Raw genomic sequence first — 23,771 nt, 5'->3', positions numbered from 1 at the left:
CCGCCGCTTGGGCATGTGCACCACACGCGGCGCGCTGCTGCTCGAGTGCGGTGCGCAGCTCCTGTGTCTGCCGGCGTTACTCATCGAGCTTGGCTTGAAGCTCTTTGAGCTGTGCCAGCTGGGCTTGCCACGCCGCCGAGCTTGACGAAGAAGAAGGGGCCGCAGGCGGCACCACTGGTTGGTTCGCCTGTGCGTCCGGCCCGCCATCCCCGTCGTCGCCCAGGGCATTGTCGTTTTGCTCGTCCGCGAGGTCAGCCATGAAGCACTCCCGAGTGGGGTTGTACTCCCCCTCACTGGAGTCCTCAAAGCAGGTGAGGCAATAAGCCATCGCGAGCTGGAACGAGCGGAATGCGTCGGGGTCGCGGACCCCGGAGTAATCCTCGGCCTCTTCGGTCGTGAAATTGTTCATGAAGAAGTTAATGTCATCGGCGATTGAGCTCGCCGTTTCGGGGTAGGATTCGTCGGGAGACGATGCGATGAGGTTGCGGAACGACAGAAGATGATGACCCGGCAGATCCTCATACTCGGTGAAGTTAGTGCTGATTGAAGAAGCATAGGTGGCAGCATTGCGCATCTCGAAGGGAAAGGGTGACGGCGAGGTCGAGCCCCCCATGGCAGGCACTGGTGCTGCAGCAGATGATGGTGCCGGCGCAGACGACGCCGAGGCACGTGATGACGAAGCGATGGCCTCGTTGGCCGCGATGCTAAGTTGCGACATGCCAGCCTCAACCCATGTGGGGGATCTGTGGCGTGCCGCACGGCGCCGCTCCGCGCGTGCTTGTCGCGGACGGTGGCCCGAGCGCCTGTCGCGCTGGGCTGGTGAAGTCGGAGTGACGGGGTTGCGTCTAGGCGGGAGGAGCTCCATGAGGTAACCGTTGCCGGTTGCTCTGAACTCGAGACTCCTGAACCAGATCACGTACCCCGCTGGGAGTGGATCCAAGACGCCCATGGGGTATGGGTTGGATCTGCCCGCCATCCCTGGAGATCAAATGGGAACAAGAGAGAAAATGTCACGCAGCGAGCCCCTACCTAGCGCGCCAACTGTCGGTGCCCTGACCCGGGGTCCGGATCCCAACTAGTAAATGCTGCGTGTTTCCTCGTCCCAGATGTTGATGCAAGAGGCAACACAGTAACGCACGGGTTTATCCTGGTTCCGACCACGGGGTCGTACGTCCAGCAAAGGGCTGTGCGAGGGCACTGTATTATCTTGCACCCGGAGTGCTTGTAGTAGGGGGTACAAGCGAGGCGAGAGAGGGAGGGGGGCTCCCAAGTCTCTGCTAGAAGAGGGGTTGAGTGTGGCGAATAGCGATGTTGGGGCTAGATGCAAGTGCGTGCTCTGCGTGAGGTGTAAAAAACCCTAAGAGCCGACCGATCCCAGGGGAGCCCGCCTCCTCCTTTTATAGACACAAGGAGGACGGGTACATGTACAGGGGATCGCGGAGGTTGTTGTTTCTCCCCGAGTTGCGGGGATACAATAGTCGAGTACTGTGTGAAGTACACTGTGTGGTATGGCGTCGGGCGTGGTGGTCGTCCTGGGCATCGTCCTTGACCTCGCGGAGATCGCGCCGGCGTCCTGCCAACCCCAGCAGGCGGCGTGTTCATCGCTGTAGGATTTTCAGTCCTCCAGACGTGGCGTTCCGTGGGCCCTGCAGGTCAGGGTCCTGCGTGCTCCAGCGGTGGCGGGGCACGCGGCGGTCCCGGACCCCCCTGGATAAAGTGCTGGTGTGCGCACTAAGGAGGTCCGAGAGTTGCGTGGAGGTCCCGGACCCCTCGAGGGGGGTGGTCCGAGGGTTGTGTGGAGGTCCCAGACTCCTCGAGGGGGGAGGTCCGGGACTCCGGCTGCGTGTGCTGAGCGTCCCTCCTGGAGGGGCACATGGCGTCGTCGGACCCCCTTCCCAAGCAGGAGGTGAGTCCGGGGCCATACGTGTGATGAGGTGGAGTCCGGACGGCCAGAGTTGGCAGAATAGTAACCGGAGCAGTGCCGAGCGCGTCTCGTCCTGCGTCGCAGGTCTCATAGTGATGTCACAACACTCGGGATGACGGAACAGTGACCGGAGTTGGCGGATGGGACCCCGGTCACAGCCACTGTGGGGAATGGCGGCCTGACGCCGTCTGTCCTGGGCGCTGTGGAGGAGTGGTTGGCTTTTAATGCCTCCGTACGACGGGTGGGTGAGCGGCAGGGCCGTTTGTCCCTTACGCCAAGGGTGGCCTCGAGCGAGGCGGAAATGATTTGCCCACTCGAGGGTAGGTTCGCTACCCTCGAGCGAGGCGGAGATGTGGGGCACGGTCGAGGGTCTCGATGGGAGCCCTCGAGCGAGGCGGAGATTGCCCCGCGGGTTGGAGGGGGATGCGAATGGGCCGTATGCTGGGTTTCTTTGAGTCCTTTACTTTCTTCCGGATTGGAAGGAGGCCGTGGGCCTTGGCAGGCCCAGTTGCCTAACGTGTGTTCGCGTTTTTCAAGATGATCTTAGTATCCCGATTAGGGTGTCCCTAATTCGTGGTACCCGACAGATTGTAATCACCTATGCTCGTTTTTTGGTGAGAGTTCCCGTGTAATCGATCCTGGTTACAGCAGACAGTCTGGGTGTACTGATTGAGTGCAATAACTGAGGATTAAGCTTAAAATAGTTGATTAGTGCACTTTATAGGTATTATTTGGACGGTTCTGTGACAGAAGCTGCGGTGGGCGAGCAGGGCGGGGCGCAGCGGCCATCCCCGGTCTCCCCGAGCTCCGGCGGCAGCCTCCAGATCCGGCCGGAACGGAGCTCGAGCGCAGCGCAGATGGCGTCCATGCCCGGCGCGGCCCTACTCCCTTCCCCCCCATGGCAACGCGGGTCCATAGCCTCCCTCCTCTCTCCTGCGGCGGCTTCCATGGCCGGTTCGGGTCGCCGCCGTGCTGCCTCCGGGCGCCGGCGGGAGGTCCGGGGGCGGCGTACGCGCAGCTACAGCTGGCGCAGCACCCCTACGACGCCGAGGCGATCCAGGCCGGCGTCGGCGCCACCGGCACGCGCTCGCGGAGTCCCACGCGGCGCTCGCGGACCCCGTCGAGTCGGTCGCGGCGCCGCTGCACCGCCTCCTCCGCTTGCAGCAGGCGGAGGCGCTGCCCTCCAAGCGCAAGGGCGGCGCGACCACCAGGCTGCCGCGCTCCCTCGACGCGCCGGAGCCGGCTCCGCGCGGCCGTCCCTCGCACCTCCAGTTTGCCGCGTCGTCCGGATCCGAGCCGGCGTCGCCGCCCGCCTCGCCTCCCCGCGGCATCCCTGAGCAGTTGATGGAGCCGCAGGCGCAGTCGCAGTACGCGTATGGGTATGGCTATCCGCCGATGCCCGTGTACGCGTACCCGCCGCCGCAGGGCTCGCTGCAGTTCTACTACGCGTTCTCCAATCAGATCCATCAGCTACCTCCCATTCCTTCTCACATCCAGTCTGTGGACAGGGCACTGCTACTTTCAGGTTCAGTAAGCAACCTCCAACAGCAACTCATTGCAAGACAACAATGGCATCATCCATCTGTCGGCCAAGCTGAAATTTCAATTAACCTAGCAATCGAATCCAGTGTCCAGCTCTCTTCTGAATCAATCGATAATGTTGAAACAACTGTGACCTTAACGGCCAATTCAAGCTTCCAACTAGCTTCACTTAAACTGAACTTTCCTTTAGTGGACGCCCTATTAGCCTTGGCCCTGCAAATCTCCTCTGCTTTCGCTGTCGATTCATTCTCAAGCGGCCTGGCCTGTGTGTTTCCTGACGTAGGGAATATTTGTTTCCTCTATTAATCCTTCTTCATAATCCTCCAGCGCAGGCTCAGACGGTCATCAGCTGATTTGGATTTGACGTCGCCAACAAAAACATCTGCTCGAGCTCGGGGATCATTGCTGCATCTGATTGTTTCACCAGCCAAGCTAAGCAGGTACTCCACACCTTATTTGCACAGGAACCTTACAAGCCAGGGTTATTGTGCTCTCATTTACAGATACTTGATTTAGGAACCTATAATATCCTTTCAGTCATTGCAACCTTAAATTAACCTAGAAGAAGTTGATATTATAATTATATATTTAGTATGTGTGTGCCTTACACTGGGACCGAAGCATGGATTGCGTCTTTGGGCTTTGGAGTCATTGATTCATGGTGACCATATCACCGATGAACAAGTTTCTGGGTTGTAACGACCCAAATGTAATTATCATGTTAAGCATTGCATCATGAGCATTTTTGTTAGCATTCATAAAAATTTTCATACTTCATTCGAATGCATTTGAATTTAATTTTGAATTATTAATGCATTATCAACTCATGCTTTGTGAAGCAACTTGCATTTTTATTATATGATTTATATTGGGAGTTATTTTGATAAAATACTACTTTGAAAAACTTGAATTTAGGTGATTTTTCCCGGATTTTAGGAAACCATCTTGAAGCCAAACAACTTAGCCGAAAACCCAGAAATAATGTTCCGGGAAGAATTTTCGTTTCAAATCTACAATAGATATTCTACCAATTCCAGGCAAAAATGGATTGTTCTTGATTTCTAGTATCAACACAAAATTTAGTGTAATTTTTTAAGGCCTAGAAGATTAGTTTTGGAGATTGAAGAAAAGAAAGAATTTTTCTATACGAAACCAGATGTTACTTGACTCTGTTTGTCCGGAGTATCCGGAAGTTTTCCCGGAGTATCCGGGTTTGGTGAGTTCAGTTTGTGTCAAACGCACAGCACATGGACGCCACGTGCCCCACAGACCCCACACGTCAGCCCGAGCCCTACACCTACCAGGCCACCCCCTGCCCTCTCTCTCACCCTCATTCCCTTCCCTGACTCTCTCTCTCACTAACTCCAAGCCATGGAGGAGCTCCACCATCCCTCCCACCATTGAAGACCCTCTACCTCTCCGGAGGACACCGGAGATCGACGCCGACAAGCTTCTCCACCACCTCAGCCACCTCTTCCTCGCCGTTGACCATGGGGAAGAACATCCCCAAGCTTCTTCTTCATATTTCCCAAGCCTACAAGGATGAATTCGATCCGATCTACACCAACGCCGCTCTACTCCAACAAGTGGCTCCTTGCTCGTGCTTTACTCATCACCGGTGAGCTCCCCTTACCAATCACCTTCCTTCCGTTGCCCTAAATCGATGTTCACCGGTCGGAGTTTCTGGATGTTTCCCGGAGTTTCCGGGTAATTTCCGGAGTCTCCGGATGTTTTTCCGGAGTGTCCGGGTCCGCGAAGTCCGGAGTGTCCGGGTCCAATCCCGGAGTATCTGTGTACTGTAGTAAATAGTATCATTTGCCTGATTTTAGTGCATAAGCCTGCATTATCTCATAAAATTCATATAAAATTGAAATGAGCTCCGATTGATGTGAAACAAATTTTGTTGGTTTCATCTTGACGTCCTCTACCTGTTAAAAATATGTTTGCTCCCAAAATAATTATATTTTTTTCCAGTTTAATTAAATATGGGTTTACCTTGTTAATTACATAATTAATTCTCTATTAGCCCAAAAATTATGAAACCAATTTTGCTAGCTTTCTTGTGATGTGTACTATCCATTAGACATATTGTTTTGCATGAATTGCTTATAGATTGGTATAGTTTAATCTATGTTTGTTTAGATCTAGTTAACTAGTTAAATAGTATATTGCACAATAAATACATATGTACCTCTAAAATTGTGAATCAAGTTTTGTTTACTTTGATCAACCTTTATCTTCTGTCCAAAATTGATAACACCTATGAAATAGTTATATACTCTTGTAGGTTCTAATTTATGACTTAAGGGTTTGCTACCTAGTTGGACTTGTTAGTTTCCTATGGCCATAATATGATATAATTAAATATTAACCTTCATGATGTGGTGGTAGAAGGATGTTAACTTAGCTATGTTTATTCTAAAACTAGTTTACTTGTAAAATGTCTAGTGAATCAATTGTGCTCATGTGAGCTGTCAACTTCCCTTTGTTAGTTAAATAAATGTGATATGTTGTTATGGTTAGGAACCTCCATGAAACAACTTGTCTTGTAGGTGTGTGCTTGTATGCATAATTGTTTTGCATCTTCACCCTATGCAATGTTTGTGTACCCTCATTTACCTCGTTGAATTGCTTACTTTATGACCCCGAATCATGTTAGCCTTTACCTCTCATAAGCCATTGCATCTCGTAAGCATATGCATTCATGGCACCTTTCTAATTCATGCATTGTCTACTTTCTTAGAGAATGACGTTCCGGAGTGTCGCGGTTGCGGAGTACCAAGGCAGGCACCTATGTATCTCAAACCTTACTTTTGAATTCTTAATTTCCTATTATAAAGTATTGCTTGTGCATGGGCTTAACCCTATCTAGTCATGTGATTTGTGTAGAACCCACTCGGCATGTTTCGCGTATAGCTCTAGAACAACTTATACTAGGTAAAGTATGTATGCTTAGACTTCACGAATTAATTTGCTTAGCCATGCTTAGCTTACGGTAGAAGTCGAGAGATGGCAAGGTCACCATCACTCGCGAGCTGTAGGGTGTTTGTCTAAATATACTTGAGTAGATGAGAAAGATTAAAATATGAGCAAGGTATGAATGATGGATCGAGACTTGAGCAAGTGTGGTAGGGCCATGTTGGAAGTGGAATCCAAATGGTTTAGACTTGCTTGAGTTGGTTAAGGACCGTCTCTTTGGATGCCGGTTTTTTGAGCACTTTTCCGTACAAACCACATCTTTATAATGGGATGGTAAGCTCAGTACCATATGCGCACTCTTCACTGAGCGGATTCGGCACGGTTTGTGATGGGGTGTAGTCGGCGGTTCCATTGCACCTGTCCATCCCGGCCGTTCGTCTCAGCATTGGGGATGAGTATGCGAACGGTTGACACGTGAATCATTGCTTACGGACCGACGGGTAGTATGGCCTATGGTCTCGTGTCGTGTGGGAAAAGTTGTACACCCATGCAGGGTATTAATCTATTGCAATAGCTGCGCTCTCGGTCGTGGATATTCTGCTGCGAAGTTTTGTAGCTACAGATATAGATATAAGATTGTAGCATGCATCAAAATGGATTATTTGCCATTAGATGCCTTTCCCTTTTCTTATCTTTAGTTTTGTAAAAATAAACTATGATGACTTCGGTCTTTCAATGAATATAGATGAATAAGGGTTACCACTTATTATTAGTTTATAGGGAAGGTTAAGACACCTACCACTAAGAAGTTGAAACCAGTCTGCTCATGGGGCTTATAAGTATGAAAGGAATAATGAGCCTGTATCGATCTGAAGAGTTGTGAAACTCTCTTGTTAGTAGGGTTATCAGGCTTGTAAGTTGACCACAACCATCCATAATACAAAGTTATATTTAGGCTCATTGTGATTAGAAGATTATGCCATTCTTTGCAAACCATCAAATTGAATGATGCAGTCAGCAGGTTTTGTTAAACTTATTTCATGCTGCTCATTCCTTTCATATAAATGAACCACAGCTACGATGTGAGCCTGCACAGTAGACGAGTTGCAAGGTATCAATGCTCCCGTTACAAAAGGTTTTCCATCCTTGGCTTCACATCGGACCAAGCAATGGCTCTTATCTCATCTTAGCTTCAGCAAAATCTTGCTGCTTGCTTCGGTTAGTATCTTTCTCTTCGCATTTTAAGTTTGTTCCGGGTCATATTTCAGTATGCTGCTTTTCCCCCAGATGCTGACTTGGCTTGCAGCACCTTGCCAATTTAGGCTGTTATGAAAAGGCCATGTAAAATTGTTGACGAACTCATATTCACACTTGATTAGAATTGCTATAGAAATAGTACATTTCACTCTACTGCATTTGGGGGGGCTTCACGGTGACGTGCGCATCCTGCACCTACAACTGTGAAACTGTACCTGGCAGCCTCCGATTTTGACTGCCTTCTCTTCTTTTCTCATCAAGGCTGGTATGAACACAAGAACCTCGATCAGGAAGCTACCAATCTTAACCGGCAGGTCTACATCCTCCTCAGGTTCCTACACCCACCGACATTTTTCCTTCCATTGACAATGTTTTGAGCATCTCCTCCATCATGTACCCAGAAATCTGCGATGGAATACAAGTCTCCATTTTTCCCTCCTCCCATCTCCGAACGATAACCAACATTGGTTAAGGCACTTTAGCGTGTGAAACCAACATTGGTTATGGTACTTTAGTGTGTGAAACCAAGAATATTGAATTGTTGTTCAAATCTTTTTTTAATAAAATAGGGGAATTTATTGTTCACTGTATTTTCTGCTTTAATCATTAGAGATGCAAAGGTATGGATCAATTTCTTTGACCTCTGTCCATTTAAATATAAACACATTGAGTAAAGCGCAAATCTTCTAAATTGCATCTCTAGATTATATTTTTCGACTTAGTCCTATACGGAACTGATGATGTGGTGTATACGGAACACATTGGTGTATTCTCTTTGCTGATGATGTGGTGCTAGTTGACGAGAGTAGGGCAGGGGTTAATAGGAAGTTAGAGCTGTGGAGACGCACGTTAGAGTCGAAAGGGTTCAGACTTAGTAGGACCAAGACCGAATACATGATGTGCGATTTCAGCGCGACTAGGCATGAGGGGGGAGACGTTAGTCTAGATGGGCAAGTGGTGGTCCAGAAGGATACGTTTCGGTATTTAGGATCGGTGTTACAAAAGGATGGCGACATTGATGAAGATGTTAGGCATAGAATTTCAGCTGACTGGTTGAAATGGCGGCAAGCTTCTGGCATCCTTTGTGACAAGAGGGTGCCACAAAAGCTAAAAGGCAAATTCTATAGGACAGCAATTCGTCCGGCGATATTATACGGTGCTGAATGTTGGCCTACAAAAAGACGACATGTGCAGCAACTGAGTGTAGCAGAGATGCGGATGTTGCGGTGGTTTTGCGGGCACACAAGGAGGGATAGAGTCCGGAACGAAGTTATTCGGGATAGGGTCGGGGTGGCACCAATTGAGGAGAAACTTACTCAGCATCGGCTGAGATGGTTTGGACATGTCCAACGAAGGCCTTCTGAGGCGCCGGTGCGTAATGGGATCCTCGAGCTAGTCGATAATGTAAAGAGGGGTAGAGGTAGACCTAAACTGACGTGGGATGAGTCGGTTAAGAGAGATCTTAAGGATTGGAACATCTCTAAAGAGATAGCTTTGGATAGGAGCGCTTGGAGACTAGCTATCAATGTGCTGAACCTTGAACTTATTTCTTTCGGGTTTCATCTCTAGCCTACCCCAACTTGCTTGGGAAAAAAGGCTATGTTGTTGTTGTAGTAGTCCTATACGGACTTGCTCTGATTTATGTCACATTCTTTTCAGGATGGAGAAAAATAGCAAAGCCTCTTTCTTCTCCGCTTGCTGGAAAAAATGGAGCTGTTTTAAAGACGACACAACAAATTTTTCACAAGTCCAAGGCCAATAGCATAAACAATTATCCCATAAATCAAACTTCCACAAAAGCATGCCCCCCTTTTCCATCGTGTTTATATTTCAAGAAGTCATTTCACATGTATTAGTATCGGTACTTCGTATGCTGCTTTAAATTTTTTTTTTTTTGAAAATTAGGGCAGGAGCACTGCCATGTCATATAAGGAGGAGAATGCAAGGTCTTACATAGTTGTGATTACATAAAACAAATAAACTCAGTACTCTAGCTGAAACTAACATTTAAATTAAGATACAACGGGGGCACCACAGGCCCTGAACCGCAACTGCATTTCCTCCTTGATTAGTTGCAAGACGATTCTCGGCTCCATAGCTTTCCCCTCAAAAACTCTTCTGTTCCTCTCCTTCCATAAGTTCCAAGCTGTATACATGAGAAAAGCCGATGTCTGCCTTCGTTCCTTCTGTGGCTGCTGCGCTAATAAGGATTGACACTACCAATCTTCAATCGTCGTCCCCTACACTGGAACTCTGATCAAGTTACCTGACCACGCTCTCACCAGCCCCCACACCTGTATTGCAAATGGGCAATGCAAGCACAGGTGTTCCGCTGTTTCTGGCATGCAGCCGCACAAGGAGCAAAGTGGATTGCACTCACCTGTATTGCAAATGGGCAATGCAAGCACAGGTGTTCCGCTGTTTCTGGCATGCAGCCGCACAAGGAGCAAAGTGGATTGCACTGCCAATTCCTTGCTTGAAGTTTGTCAGCTGTCAACAATTTCTCCTGAACAAGCAACCAGCTAAAAAATTTGTGCTTGCCCTCGGCATGCGCTCGCCATATCGCTGATGGGAGAAAAGAGTAGTAAGAACCCCTAAATTGTGCCTCATATGCCGATTTTGCAGTATACACCCCATCAGCTGTCCACCTCCAGGAGATTTGATCCTCTTCCATTGTGAGTTGCACTTCCTGAATGAGGTCCCATAGCGCAAGGAAATCTGCCATTTCCTCTACTGAAGACATTCTCCATAACCCTCTGGTCCAGCTTTGGTTTTCTAATTGCTCCTTAACTGTGAGGTGTTTCCTCCAAGCTAACTTGTATAAACGTGGTGCAATATCCCTTGGTGCTTTACCTTGTAACCAGGATGCCTCCCAAAATTTGGCTGTTTTGCCATTCCCCACTGTCACTATTGTTGATGCTCTAAAAAGTTGTCGGTCCACTTCATTTACTGGCAAATTACCTCCAACCCATGGTCGGTCAGGATCCTTCCACTCGAACCACAACCAGCGAAGCCTTAGCGCTCTACTGAATCTGTCAAGGTCGAGGACGCCCATCCCTCCCAATTTTTTTGGTCTGTGCACTTTCTTCCATTGCACCAGCCAGCAACCACCATTTGCTTGGTCTGTTCCCTTCCAAAGAAAACCACATCTAATCTTATCAATCTGTTTGATTGCCCATTTTTGCAACTGAAACACCGTTAAGAAGTATGTTGGGATAGAAGATAGAACTGCATTGAGCACCGTCAGCCTGCCACCCCTGTTCAAGAATTTGCCCTTCCAGGCTGGTAATCTTGCTGCCACTTTATCCACCAAAGGTTGGACGTCAACTCTTCTCAAATTTCTTGTATGCAGCCCAAATAGGTGCAGGGAAAAGATTTAACCGGGCACCGAAAACACTCCATCACTTCTGTCATGTTCAATTGGTCACAACAGATGGGGTAAACTGCACTTTTTTGTATGTTGGTTAGTAAACCTGAAGCTGTTCCAAAACTTGTGAGAAGCTGCAAAGTTTCTTGCACATCTTCTTTCACCGGTTTCGGGAAGATAGCGGCATCATCAGCGAAAAGACTGAGTCTGAGTTCAGCTGATCTTTGACTGAACGGTGTGAGTATGCCCTCTTGTGTTGCAATGTCAAACAGCCGCTGTAGTGGCTCCATGGCCAGGATAAATAGCATAGGCGATAGTGGGTCACCCGGTCTTAAACCAACTCTATGCTTGAACCATTTGCCCCGAACTCCGTTCAGAAGCACAGAAGTTGACGCCGTGGACACAAGCGTTGAGATCCAGCCTCTCCATTTGGCTCCAAAACCCATGTGTTCCAAAACTTCCATTAGGTAGTTCCATCGTATGCTATCAAACGCTTTAGCAATGTCAAGTTTCAGAAATAATGCCGGTATCTTTAGCCTATGCAGTTCCTGAATCAAGTTCTGCGTGTATAGGAAATTATCATGTATGCTCCTCTTCCTAATGAATGTGCTCTGCGCCCGTGAGACCAACTGGTTCAGGTATGGCGCCAGTCTAGTGGCCAGTAGCTTGGACACTATTTTCGCAATGCTGTGTGTGAGACTGATCGGCCTAAAGTCACCAATCCACATTGCATCACCTCCATCGTGCTCAAACAAATTACACCTCTTTTACTCTTGATGCACACGTGCGCTAATGGCGCGATTCATGCACTAGTGTTCTTTATCGCGCGCGTAGGCGCGCGCAAAACAGGCCATGGGCCATCGCCATGGCCATCCCAGACCTGTGTCGGTGGCACGCCTGCACAGATCTATAGCCTGGGCGTTCTGGCACGTCCGTCCGCGCACGTGCACCGTCTATTCTGGAGCTATCGTCTCGTGTACCCTCGGGCTCGGCGCGCCTACAGTACTACAGTAGAAGAAATGCTCAAGCCACGCTGCTCTTCTGCCAGCGCAGCCGTTTCGTTCAGCGATGGCGCGGGCGGCGCCGAGGCCGGCGGCGGCCGTGCTGGTTCTGTTCGCGGCCGCCGTCGCGGTTCTCCTGCCGGACGCCGCCGAGCCCCGCATCCTCCTCACCCTCGACGACTTCGGCGCCGTCGGCGACGGCGTCGCGGACGACACCAAGGTACGCCAACGCTGCTGCTCAGAATAATCAGCCGCACCCGGGCCGGGTCCTCCTCCTACCGGTGCCACGACGCGATTGGCTGCTGCAGTGCAGTAGCATCTACCAACCGGATCTGCCTCTGCTGTTTCTTCCTCCAGGCCTTCGCCGGCGCCTGGGCGGCCGCGTGCGCCGCCGCCGACAACGTCATCCTCAACGTGCCGGCCGGCAAGACCTTCCGGATCTGGCCGCTCACGCTCGCCGGGCCCTGCAGCAGCGAGATCAAGCTGCTCGTAAGCCGCGCAGCTTGATTAATCCCCAGCCGCTTCCCTTATTTAGGAGCAGTATGTATGTGCAATTTTCGCCTTGAATTTTCGTCAGATTTCCGGGAACATCGTTGCGCCGGAGGGCCCGAGCGACTGGGGCCCCGGCGAGCGCAGGCAGTGGCTCCACTTCCACAAGGTCCAGGACCTGAAGGTGACCGGCGGCGGCATCATCGACGGCCGGGGGCAGCAGTGGTGGGCGCGCGAGGGGAAGAAGGTAACCGATGGCGCAACCTGAGGCCGGGTGTTGGTTGGGAGTGTGACGGCATGGCCAAACTAACCGTGTGCTCTGCTCGTGTTCCTGCAGAATCGCACCGCGCAGCCTGCTCCCAAGGTGAGCTCGTGCGCCCCGTTCGATTGGGGATTTGCAGTGGCTCGAACCGTATCGGTGACCGACTGGAGGAATCACCATCTGGCTCTGTTCTCCGATTTGCAGGCGGTTCACTTTGAGGACTGCCAGGGGATCAGCGTGAAGGGCATTACGCTGCAGAACAGCCAGCAGTACCACCTGACGTTCACCCGGAGCTCCAACGTCGAGGCCAATTACCTGAGGGTGACCTCGCCGGAGGACAGCGTCGACACCAAAGGCATCCACCTAGTCGACTCGAAAAATGTTCACGTCATGGATAACCTTATCTCCACAGGTATCTGCCCTTCCTGTCAGCACTCAGCACTTCCTTTCCCTACATTATGCAGCTTCAGAGGAGCTTCCTCTTCGGAACACATTTTTGAAAGAATGCAGCTGCCATGAAATTGTGCTCGACTGTAGTTGACTAGAGATCCAGTAGAATGGACACCTGAAACGGAATGCAGTTGACTAGAGGCAGCTGCCATGAAATTGTGCTCGACTGTAGCTGACTAGAGATCCAGTAGAATGGACACCTGAAACGGAATGCAGTTGACTAGAGATTCGTAGAATGGACACCTGAAACGGAATGCAGTTAAGATGCGGTACTTGTACTCATTGTTTCTATTTCGTTTAAGTATGTGCCTTTCCTGTTAGCACTACCTTTCCGTTCAGTATGCAGTTTCAGAGGATCTCATGTTTCAGAGCATTTTTGGAAAGAATGAAGTAGCCAGAAAAGCATGCTTGACTGTAGTTGACTAGATTCAGTAGAATGAGAACTTGAACCTGAAAGCAGTTAAGATTTGTTAGCCATATGCAAGTGTTTCTATTTCGTTAAGCCCTTGTTTCCCAATTTTCCCTTTTCTTCAGGTGACGATTGTGTCTCGATAGTGGGCAACTGCACTGATGTTCGCCTAAGAGCCATCGCATGTGGTCCTGGCCATGGTATCAGGTAACTGAGTTGTTTTTGCCTATTCAGATTTCTCACATGCTCATCAATTGCTAGTAAAGCTAGCAGTGTTTGTTTGCAATTAGCATTGGAACCTTAGGAGTAAACGGTTCCGTTGATTATGTGGAGAAGATCAAGGTTGACACCTTGTTTATCTCAAATGCCGGAAATGGTGTACGCGTAAAGACCACCAAGGTAACAGCTTAACAGGCACTGTCCATTTCCTCCCCCTGGCTCATAACAGCCATATGTGTCCAGAACTCAGGTGAAAATAGTGTGCATCTGCTGATCGTCCTGTGTTATCTCTGTTGTGTCTCAGAATGGTGTCGGTGGTTTCGCCCGCAAGGTGAAGTTCGAGAGCATTGTGATGAGGAACGTTACTAACCCCATCATCGTTGATCAGGGAAACTCCGACGATCCGGCAGATTCATCTGAAGCACCGGTAGATGTACAAACTGAATCCAACATCCAGCACCGTCTGACCGTTTGATGACAGCCTGCCAATCTCTGAACTTTGCGTTGGAAAATTTACACTACTGCAGACTGCAGCGAGAGCCGTGCAGGTAGAGAAGATCAACTACATCGACATCAGGGGAACGTCGGCATCGGAGCATGCGGTCACCTTCTCGTGCAGTGACGCCAAGCCATGCAGGCACCTGTCGCTCACCAACGTGAACCTGAGCCGGGTGGACGGGCGCAAGGCATCGTCCTACTGCCGCAAGGCATTCGGAAAGAGCATAGGCACCGTCATCCCAGAGTCCTGCCTCTCCAGCGAGGACTACGCCCAGCATGTCCCGCGGCATCCTGAAGAAGGCAGAGAAGAAGATTCAGATTCGTGAATTCCTGGTGCTTGGCCAGTTAATGTTGTTCTAAGATCTCATAAAGAGGAGCAGTTGCTGCTTTGGATCTTGGAACTAGGTTTCCGTTCTTTTTCTTAGCCTAGCCATCGATCAGTGCAGATATCTGTGTGAAGTGTGAACTGAAGAGCCGTGTTGCTGCCAAGTTTGGCTTTCTGTAACCGGATACACTTTCAGCTAAGATTGCCTATCTTTCTGTGATTAATCAGGTTAAATTACCATTTTTGCGTAAGATCGGGATTCTTGTGCCATAGGGCTTGAGTATGTTCAGAGCATACCAATACAAGGCTTGAATGCTTCGATCGACCGATCGTTTTAGTTGGCGCAGAATCAAATGGCAGGTTGGCAACACAAGCTATGTTTAGGGCGGGGAGCCTAAAATCAAGGCGCGACCATGGCGCGGAGCCACCGAAACAAAGGAAAGGCCATGTCCAACCTGTGTCTACCTCCACTCGCCTTTCTTATATAAAGCAGACGCCGGTAAGGAGGCAGAACCATCAACCTGTGCATTCTCCCAGCCTTGGTGCCTCCTTTCCCACAGATCGCCCTCCACACCTCCGAGCAAATAAATCGTCGAGGGCGGTCGAAGAGAAACGAGCACAACACATAATACCATGGAGCGGTTCATCGGCGCCTCCCTCGGCCTCCTCCTCCTCCTCGCCTCCGCGGCCGCCGTCGAGGGCCGCATGGGCCCTGCCGCCGTCTTCCACAACAGCGTGCCCACGAACCACGTGCTGACCGGCGGCGGCGAGCTACCAAGGATATGCGACCAGGTAGGCACCGGACGGTAGATTCTTCTTGGATAGGGCGGTAGATTCCATGGATGATGAGATCGAATTGATATATATGCAGGTGCGCTTCAAGGCGATATGCCGGGGCTTCACGAAGCTCCCCGGCGTGGCGACGCCCCGGCAGCTGCTGCTGGCGTCGATCCGCGTGGCGTCGGACAAGGCGAGGGAGGCCAAGCTCCGGGTGGAGGAGTACGCGAGGACGCACGCGGCCGGCCCCATGAAGTCTATCACCGACACCTGCCGCGAAGGGTACGACAGCGTGGTGCAGTCGCTGGAGGAGACGCGGCAGCTGGTCGAGGCCAGGGGCACAGACTCGGGCGACCTCAACTTCAAGGTGTCGGACGCCGTCACGCACGCCGACGAGTGCAAGGACGCCTTCGCGGACTTCCCGGAGATCAAGTCGCCCTTCGCCGCCATGCAGCAGAACGTCTTCCGCATCGTCGACAACGTCCTCAACATCGCCGCCGTCGTGCAGCAGGGCAAGGCACACCGGGCGAAACCGCTCGGCCCGCACGTGCACTGATGAGCGAGTGAGCCGGACTAGCCGGCCGGGGCTAAAAGAGAGGGCGAGGGTGGTGGTGGTGGTGGTGGTGCCCCGATGTTCCGCACCGGAACAACAAAGGCTTGAGAAAAAAAAACGTACTACTACGTAGTAGTTGTAATGTAACTTGATGAGGTTACTAACACGGAATTACAGGTTGAGCTCGTATCATATACATCTTGAGCACTCACTGCTGCGATGAAACTGATGATGATGGTGCCGGGGCAGGGGCACGAAACCAATCTGACCCAATATTTTCGTGATCTTGAGAACAATCGACAACCACCGAAAGAATTGAGAGTTATGACAGTTACCGAAGAAACTTGATATCATCGACATCTGTTGCTTTTCCTTTATTGGTTGTGTGGCATTGAGCCTCCAAAAGAACATCCATTTCACTTCCACAAATATTCGCGTGTTTAAGCCAAAATGTGAATGTTCGATCCAATACAAGGAAACGACAGTCAGTTCAAGGTCTAGTTCAACTAGCATGAATTTCATGTCATAATCCAGTTCATCACTCATATGATACTTGCATGCTGGTATCAGGATGCAGATTAATTACTGTAAATCAGATTTGTTTAAGACAAACTGGTTGGTCCGCCTGTCAGAAGTAGAGAATATAAATAGTTGATCGGTCCTAGTCCAGTTAGAGCAAGTATTATAGCAGGCTGTAAGCAGGCTAAGTGCTGAGATGGAGGAGAAAATAGAGGAAAGAGAAGAAGCGGGCTGTACCCTTACAGCCCACTTCGACACAGTAACCAAGAAACTTTGTGAGAGAGACAGGTGGGCCATATATTAATGATGAAGGACTAAACAACTATACTAATAGGCTGAGAGGTAGACTATAATAATTCTTACGGCCAACAACAGATTAAATTATTAACCTTGCTCTTAAAACACACAACTTAAAAAGGATAAAAGTAGTATTTTACTAGTTGCGTGGAGTTATGGAGATACGTTTTGCACTGGTGGGCGCTCTCAGATATACGCTTGCTCTTTTTGGTGGGTACACCTCGAATACAGTGGCTCTTTAAACGTTTATCGGATATTCATTTTAGAGTAAAAATACACTGTCGGATCTTAAACTTGGCTCGGGGTGTCACCTAGATCCTCAAACTTTCAAAATGCATATTCAAATCCTTAAACTTGTTAATAGTGTCACGTCAGGTACAAATCACTATTGCTTAAACTAAATCTAAAGTTATATAATTTATTCAAATACAAATGTATACATGTAAAATATTATTAAAAAACGTGTATAAAAATTTTGCAGGAAAATAAAACTCATATGACAGATTTTGTAAAAAAATAGGAAATTAAAAATTGAGGAAACATTGGAAAAAATATTCAAACATAAATTTTTGAAACAAATTTTTTTAGAAAACTTTGAAATATAAGAGTTGAGTGCTAAGATTTAAAAGTAAAGTTTGGATCCACACGTAAGTTCCACATCAGCATAAATACTTCAGCTTTATAACTTAAAAATGATAGTTTGGACTTCACATGACACAATTACTAAGTTTGCGGACCTGAATATGTATTTTGAAAGTATAGGGACCTATATGACACTACGAGCTAAATTCAAGGACCTTCTATGCATTTTACTCTTTATTTTATTCTCAATAAAATAGGTGAATCTATTCTCTAAAAAGAATAAGGATATGTTTGGATGGGCTAAAGCTGAGTGCTAAACTTTATTAGCAGTTTATAACTTTTCTGAACTTTTTAAGTCTTGGCTAAATTTTAGAGCATCTGCAACAGTTTGGCAAATGGAGTTGGAATCCTTGATTTTTGGCAAAAATGCTTAAAACACTCCTCCAACAGTTTGGCAAACAACTTGGCAAAATATGACAACTTGGCAAAAACCCTCCCTCACCGCGCATATATGGCAACTTGGAAAAGGGCTTGGCAAATCCTCTCCTTGCTTGCATGCTGCATACTGACCACGAAAATAAAGTCTTCTCCCTGCTTGCATGCTGCCTATTGCCTTTTTTTCATTTTGCCAAGTCCGAAATAGCAAACTATTGGAGATCGAACTGTTTTTTACTTGGCAAATAATTTTGAGAGTTGGCAAATCACAAGATTTGCTAAGTAGAATATAACAAACTTTTGGAGATGCTCTTAGCCCATCCAATTAGCACTCCCATTTGGATAGAATAGTGCTAAAATTTTTAGCATTTGGAGGCATTAGCACTTGGATTCAAATACCCCCTAAAACCATAGACATGTGAGGCGATGGGTTTATCCAAGGATTTCAGAATATGAGAAAAATCAATTTTTATGTTACATCATGAAGTTCTTACATGGTGATGTTGCAAGGAAATTAACAATGACAATATTGCAATACAACGAGAAGATGGTGAAGAAGTTTAACTAACGAAGTATGCTTTCGAATTGCTATTGTATTTTTGACATATTTCTAAGGTATTAGACTAATATAAGAGGTTGAGAAATCTCAAGCACTCTTTATTCCTGTATTTATATACAATATAAATTGAGATACCACCCTCCTCACCACGTCGAAGACAGAGAGGACCACTGCAAGTGTATGGTAGTCACTATACAAGTACGAGACGGTGTCTAAGAACATGTTTATTTCAGTTATGACTTTTCTAAATTAAAGCTGCATCTTACATGAGGTTTTTTTTTCAAAGATGTTATTCTTGATGACTTTTCAAGACACGTCAGGGATCGATCATAGCATAGCAAGCCCATTTTAAGATAAGAACTTGAGAAGTTTGAACCTCGTTAGACTATGCCGGGGAACCACCAGAACTAAGGAAAGGCCATGGCCAAGCTGTGTCCTCCTGCACCATCTCTCCTATATAAACCAAACCCGGTAGGAGGCCGGCAGAACCACCAACCTGTGTATTCTCTCTCCGCCTTCGTGTCTCCTTTCTCAGACCGCCCTCCCCACCTCTGAACAAATTTATCATCGAGGGCGGTCAAAGACAAACGAGCACGACACATACTACCATGGAGCGGTTCATCGCCACCTCCCTCAGCCTCCTCCTCCTCCTCCTCTCCTCCGCGGCCGCCGTCGAGGGCCGCATGAGCCGCGTCGCCGTCTTCGACCACCACGTGTTGATCGGCGGCGACGAGCTCGCGACGGCATGCAACCAGGTAGCAGCCTGTGCTTGCATGCAGATTAATTAATTAATTAATCAATTAATCAATCAATTAATTAATTGTTGGATTTCTTTTGCATGCACGCAGGTGCACTTCAGGACGATGTGCTGGAGACTGACGAAGCTCCCCGGCGTGGCGACGCCCCGGCAGCTGCTGCTGGCGTCGATCCGCGTGGCGTCGGACAAGGCGAGGGAGGCCAAGCTCCGGGTGGAGGAGTACAAGGCGAGGACGCGCGCGGCCGGGCCGATGGCGTCCATCACCGACACTTGCCGTGACGCGTACGACAGCGTGGTGCAGTCGCTGGAGGAGACGCGGCAGCTGGTCGAGGCCAACGAGGGCACAGACTTGGACCTCAATGTCCAGGTGTCGGGCGCCGTCACGAGCGCCGACGGCTGCAGCGACGCCTTCGCCGACTTCCCGGACATCCAGTCGCCCTTCGCCGCCATGCAGCGGAACGTCTACCGCCTCGTCGACAACGTTCTCAACATCGCCGTCGCCGTGCAGCACGCCGGGGCGCACCAGGCGAAACTGCCCGTCGGGCCGCACGCGCACTGAGCTAGACGATGGGGCGGCCGGGCTGTAAACAAATTAAAGGGCAGGGGACAGGGGTGGTGGTGCTGCATGTACCGATCTCCCGCACCTGATGAATATATATGAACAACAAAGGCTTGAGGGAAAAAATTACTGTACTAGACGTAGTAGTGTAAGTTGATGAGTTACTAACACGGAATTACAGGTTGAGGAGATCGTATCATATACATCTTGAGTACTCACTCGTGCGATGGAACTAGGCTTTGATGGTGGTGCCGGCGTCCTGCAGAGCAGGGCACTGAATCATATCCGTCTGAATCTAACTCAAAATTTTGTGATGAACACGAAAAAACAATGGTTTTTTTAATCCAAACCATTACAATTTAGGTATTCTGAAATATGACATTATAATTGTTGGACTCTCTAGTCCTTGCCATTTTCTATGTATCCCAGCCCCTCGGGCCCATTGTCAGACCCTGGATACGTACAGAGAGGATATATGGACGCCGATGCGTCTACGGCTTTAAGCTCCGGTCCCCTCCATCCCTTCCTACCTGCACCTTGCAGGAGGCGCGGGGACCGCAGGCCTGAGCGGCGGGTAGGGAGCAGGCGAGTGGTGGCACCATGGCGGCCACGCGGGGACTGCTGGCTTGGGCAGCGCATGTGGCAGGCTGGCGGCGGGTCGGGAGCAGGTGATCGGTGGCGCCATGGTGTAGGATCAAGAACACCAACTAGAGAGGGGTGAATAGGCGGTTTAAAACTAAAATCACAAACACTAGAGAAATTTAATTAGTAACACAAGAGAGCCCTATGTCATGCTACAATTTACTAGAGTTTGGGTTTGCAACCTAGGGTGACAAGATACAAAACAAACTCTAGTAAAGTAAATGCGATAATCAAAATGAGCAAGAGAAGTAACCGAGCTTGAACACATGAACTTTTTCCCGTGGTGTCAATGACTTGCCAGTCACCCCTAATCCACGTTGAGGTGGATTCCAAGAATCAACCGCCAGTCACCCCTAATCCACGTTGAGGTGGATTCCAAGAATCAACCGCTCCTCTATCAAGAGACATCTTGATCTTGAGCCGGCTTGAATCAAAGAACCGCTCCAAACCTCGATTCCACTAGAGTTGCTCTCCACCACTCCAGTGAGGTGAGCACAAGACCTCTCACAACCGAAATCGGGGCTCCTCAACAATCTCCTTGGAGGTGCTCCACGAAATCCACTTCTCCAAGCCGTCTAGGGAGCGGCAACTCCCAAGAATAACAAGTCGATAAGGCTTGCTTGAAGTTTTTCTAGTGCCACAAAGCTCAAACTCTTGATGCAATGCACTAGGATGCTCTCACACTCTCAAAAATGCAATCTCTAAGCAAGGAAGTGTGAGAGAGGGAAGGCTCAGCTCTAAAGAGTCAAGTATGCAGTCTAAATGGCCAAGAGAGCCTCCCCAAGGCCGGCCAATGAGTATATATAGAGATCCCCTCAAAAACTAGCCGTTACACTCTTTTCTACGTAATCGCGGACCGTCCGCGGTTAAAAAACCGGACTGTCCGCCTTTATAAACCAGTGAGTCAGAGTGCAATAATTGTGTGTCAGAACTAGATGTTACAGCACTGGCGGACCGTCCGCGCTCTAGGGGCGGACCGTCCGCGGTTCAAAGTTCCAACCCACGAGAGACAGAAATCATCTCTGGACGTTTTTTCAAACTGACCGACAGACCGTCCGCGCCCCAGGGGCGGACCGTCCGCTGTTCATCCTCAAATTCCACCAGAGACCCAAAACGTGTCTGGTCATTTTGTCAAGTGACCGGCGGACCGTCCGCGCCTCAGGGGCGGACCGTCCGCCGTTCAAGCCATCAGCGCAACCAGGGACAACACCCTCTCTGGACGATTTAGATTTATACCAGCAGACCGTCCGCCCAACAGAGCAGGACCGTCCGCCCTTCAATTTTAATTCCCACCAGAGACAACCATGTCTCTAGACGATTCTCACAAGGTATGGCGGACCGTCCGCCCATCTGGGCCGGACCGTCCGTCCTTAGGCAGTCAGCACAAAGTTTTGATCCCATTTTCAAACTTTTCAAAACGAAGTTAGCCCTCATGCATGCATCTAGACATTTTGAGCAAAGTGGCACTAGAGACCCGCCAAGCATGAGTGCAAAAACCCCTCTTGATAGTACGGCTGTCCAACAAATCCGGTCATATTTCATCCACTAAACACCTTATGACCGGCAAAAGAAAAGCTCTATATTATACCTTTGCCTTGAGCCCGCGTTTGGCACATCATCTCCAAAACGTCACATGATCACAATAAAATCCTATTCACTCGTGCACCAACCTATGCTCATCATCTCAAATGAAATTGTTAGTCTACAATTCGTTGTCATTAATTACCAAAACTCGAATTAGGAGCCCAGATGCTTTCACATGGTGGCTACGCGGGGATCGCCGGCCTAGGCGGCCGGTGGGAAACAGGCGAGCGGTGGTGCCATGACGTGCTTCCCCTCCCCACCCAAGCCTCGATCTCCCCATCCCTCCTCCTCCGTCCTCCTCTCCCACGCTCGCTCGTGCCGCATTTCTCCATCCCCGTCCCCTCCCCTCCCAGGCCTCCTTGCTCTCTTCCTCCCTCCTCTCCCATGCTCGCTCGTGCCCCATTTCTCCGACCCATCCCCTCCGCTACTCTCTTCCTCTCTCTTTCTCACTCGCTCACTAGTCATGGCACCCCGTGCCCTGAGCCCGACGGTGCGGGCATGGGTCATCGCCGAGATGGAAATGAAGAGTCCGAGCCCATTATCAGGGTCATCTCTGGATCTTCTACCCCGTATGCGTCTTCCTCCGCAGCATTGTGGCAAGAAGATCGGCTCGGAGTCGGGGTTGAGGGGTCTACCACAGCGGCACGGCGCTGAGAGCACGACGATGCTGCTGAACCACCAGACCGCCGACAACTTCGGGCTCTCCCTGCGCTCGTCGTCTCTCTCCACGGCGCCACGGTGAGAGGTCGAGACAGGAGATCCCGAGCATGGCGGCCGCAAACAGATTCGCCATGCTCTCATCAATGGGGGCCCTAAGGGTAAGCCACCATGTGCGACGGCCGAGGGCCCAAGCTCAGGTATGTATTATATACGTAAAATATGGTTACTGACCAGTCCATGTGATCATGTGACCGCAGTCTAAGAGGCCAAGAGCTAAGCATTAAAGGTGATGCAAGTAACTTTGCCAGATTATTTGACGTCATCGCTTGAGATTCTGAAATTTATTATGGTTGTAGATTGCTATCCAAATATTTTGATTGCTTATCGAATCCTCTTAATTGTACCTGTGGTTGTAGCTTCAACTTAGAAAAGTTTCTCAAAACTAAAATTGTTGGACAACTATTTGAGATCAACTATGTCACAATAAAGATTAGATGGCTTTGCAATGTGCAACATCGAGAAGGCTATATTGGACACTATTGATCTCAATACCGTCTTGATGATTTTGCATCATGAAACCCCAGAAGAAGATCTTTTTGTGAGCCAATGTATATTATGGAGTGCAAATATATGGTTATCAAATTAATACTAGAAGTACAAATAATTTATTGTTTTAGTCTACAATGTTCCCCGATAATTATCAAACATGTTGGAAGAATGCAAAGCAACCTTCTAGAGTATTCTCTATAAGGTAATGAGAAGATATTTTCGTAGAGTACTATAAAATTATTAATAAATAAATTAGAAAATGTTGTAATATTTAGGAATTTTCTATAAGGGGGGACACATGTCACCACCCTATGATCTGCCTTGGCCTATAAATAGAGGACCCCCTCCTTGCCATGCCATCTATCTAACAGCATGGTAGATGAGAAGGGTGAGTGCTAAGATAGGCACAAAGAGAGGGTGTGTTGTGTACTCTTATGTAATATTATTGTGTTGTAATAAGTGTTTTGTAAGTGTTAGTCTTCCATTTTCTAAGTACTTAGTGTACACGTTATGATCTATCGTAGCTTGGCTCTATCGTAGCTTGGCTCTGCCACCTGGGATCACAAAGAGTCTAGGCTTTCTCGTATGAAGGCTCTGTCTCCCGAAAACTAGCTTCATCTGTTGGTAGGCTCTGCC

The 23,771-nt window shown here is 49.0% G+C and overlaps 3 protein-coding genes across 6 annotated transcripts; all 3 read left to right on the top strand.

The window, feature by feature from the left end:
* Positions 1–2,685: 2,685 nt before the first annotated feature.
* On the top strand, positions 2,686–14,902 carry LOC120664766 (probable polygalacturonase At1g80170). 4 transcript variants are annotated; one of them, XM_039944100.1, is made up of 11 exons: positions 2,686–3,449; positions 3,799–3,906; positions 9,302–12,230; positions 12,368–12,499; positions 12,588–12,746; positions 12,837–12,863; positions 12,966–13,173; positions 13,746–13,827; positions 13,911–14,019; positions 14,144–14,272; positions 14,367–14,902. In XM_039944100.1, the coding sequence occupies exons 3-11, from the start codon at positions 12,078–12,080 to the stop codon at positions 14,661–14,663; spliced, it is 1,296 nt and encodes a 431-aa protein (XP_039800034.1). In that variant the 5' UTR covers positions 2,686–3,449; positions 3,799–3,906; positions 9,302–12,077; the 3' UTR covers positions 14,664–14,902. The 4 variants fall into 4 exon arrangements, with proteins under 4 accessions (XP_039800034.1, XP_039800036.1, XP_039800032.1 ...); XM_039944102.1 differs by lacking the exons at positions 2,686–3,449; positions 3,799–3,906 and adding exons at positions 7,461–7,603; positions 7,904–7,973 and having other exon boundaries at positions 14,144–14,266; XM_039944098.1 differs by lacking the exons at positions 2,686–3,449; positions 3,799–3,906 and adding exons at positions 7,461–7,603; positions 7,904–7,973.
* Positions 14,903–14,968: 66 nt separating this feature from the next.
* LOC120664767 lies at positions 14,969–16,186 on the top strand. Its single transcript, XM_039944103.1, has 2 exons — positions 14,969–15,454; positions 15,534–16,186. The coding sequence occupies exons 1-2, from the start codon at positions 15,296–15,298 to the stop codon at positions 15,993–15,995; spliced, it is 621 nt and encodes a 206-aa protein (XP_039800037.1). The 5' UTR covers positions 14,969–15,295; the 3' UTR covers positions 15,996–16,186.
* A 2,709-nt stretch (positions 16,187–18,895) lies between these two features.
* LOC120668125 lies at positions 18,896–19,884 on the top strand. Its single transcript, XM_039948054.1, has 2 exons — positions 18,896–19,139; positions 19,233–19,884. Exons 1-2 carry the CDS (start codon positions 18,993–18,995, stop codon positions 19,698–19,700), a joined length of 615 nt encoding a protein of 204 aa, XP_039803988.1. The 5' UTR covers positions 18,896–18,992; the 3' UTR covers positions 19,701–19,884.
* Positions 19,885–23,771: the final 3,887 nt, after the last annotated feature.

The sequence above is a fragment of the Panicum virgatum genome, chromosome 3N (genome assembly GCF_016808335.1).
Source record: "Panicum virgatum strain AP13 chromosome 3N, P.virgatum_v5, whole genome shotgun sequence".
In the NCBI taxonomy this organism is placed as follows: domain Eukaryota; kingdom Viridiplantae; phylum Streptophyta; class Magnoliopsida; order Poales; family Poaceae; genus Panicum; species Panicum virgatum.
This window is presented reverse-complemented; position numbering and strand designations above follow the sequence as displayed.

Coding starts and splice junctions, on each gene's coding strand:
- LOC120668125 (XM_039948054.1), top strand. CDS start 18,993: ATGGAGCGGTTCATCGCCACCTCCCTCAGCCTCCTCCTCCTCCTCCTC. Junction 19,140..19,232: donor TCGCGACGGCATGCAACCAG/GTAGCAGCCTGT, acceptor GCATGCACGCAG/GTGCACTTCAGGACGATGTG.
- LOC120664767 (XM_039944103.1), top strand. CDS start 15,296: ATGGAGCGGTTCATCGGCGCCTCCCTCGGCCTCCTCCTCCTCCTCGCC. Junction 15,455..15,533: donor TACCAAGGATATGCGACCAG/GTAGGCACCGGA, acceptor ATATATATGCAG/GTGCGCTTCAAGGCGATATG.
- LOC120664766 (XM_039944100.1), top strand. CDS start 12,078: ATGGCGCGGGCGGCGCCGAGGCCGGCGGCGGCCGTGCTGGTTCTGTTC. Junction 12,747..12,836: donor GGGCGCGCGAGGGGAAGAAG/GTAACCGATGGC, acceptor GTGTTCCTGCAG/AATCGCACCGCGCAGCCTGC. Junction 13,174..13,745: donor GGATAACCTTATCTCCACAG/GTATCTGCCCTT, acceptor CCTTTTCTTCAG/GTGACGATTGTGTCTCGATA.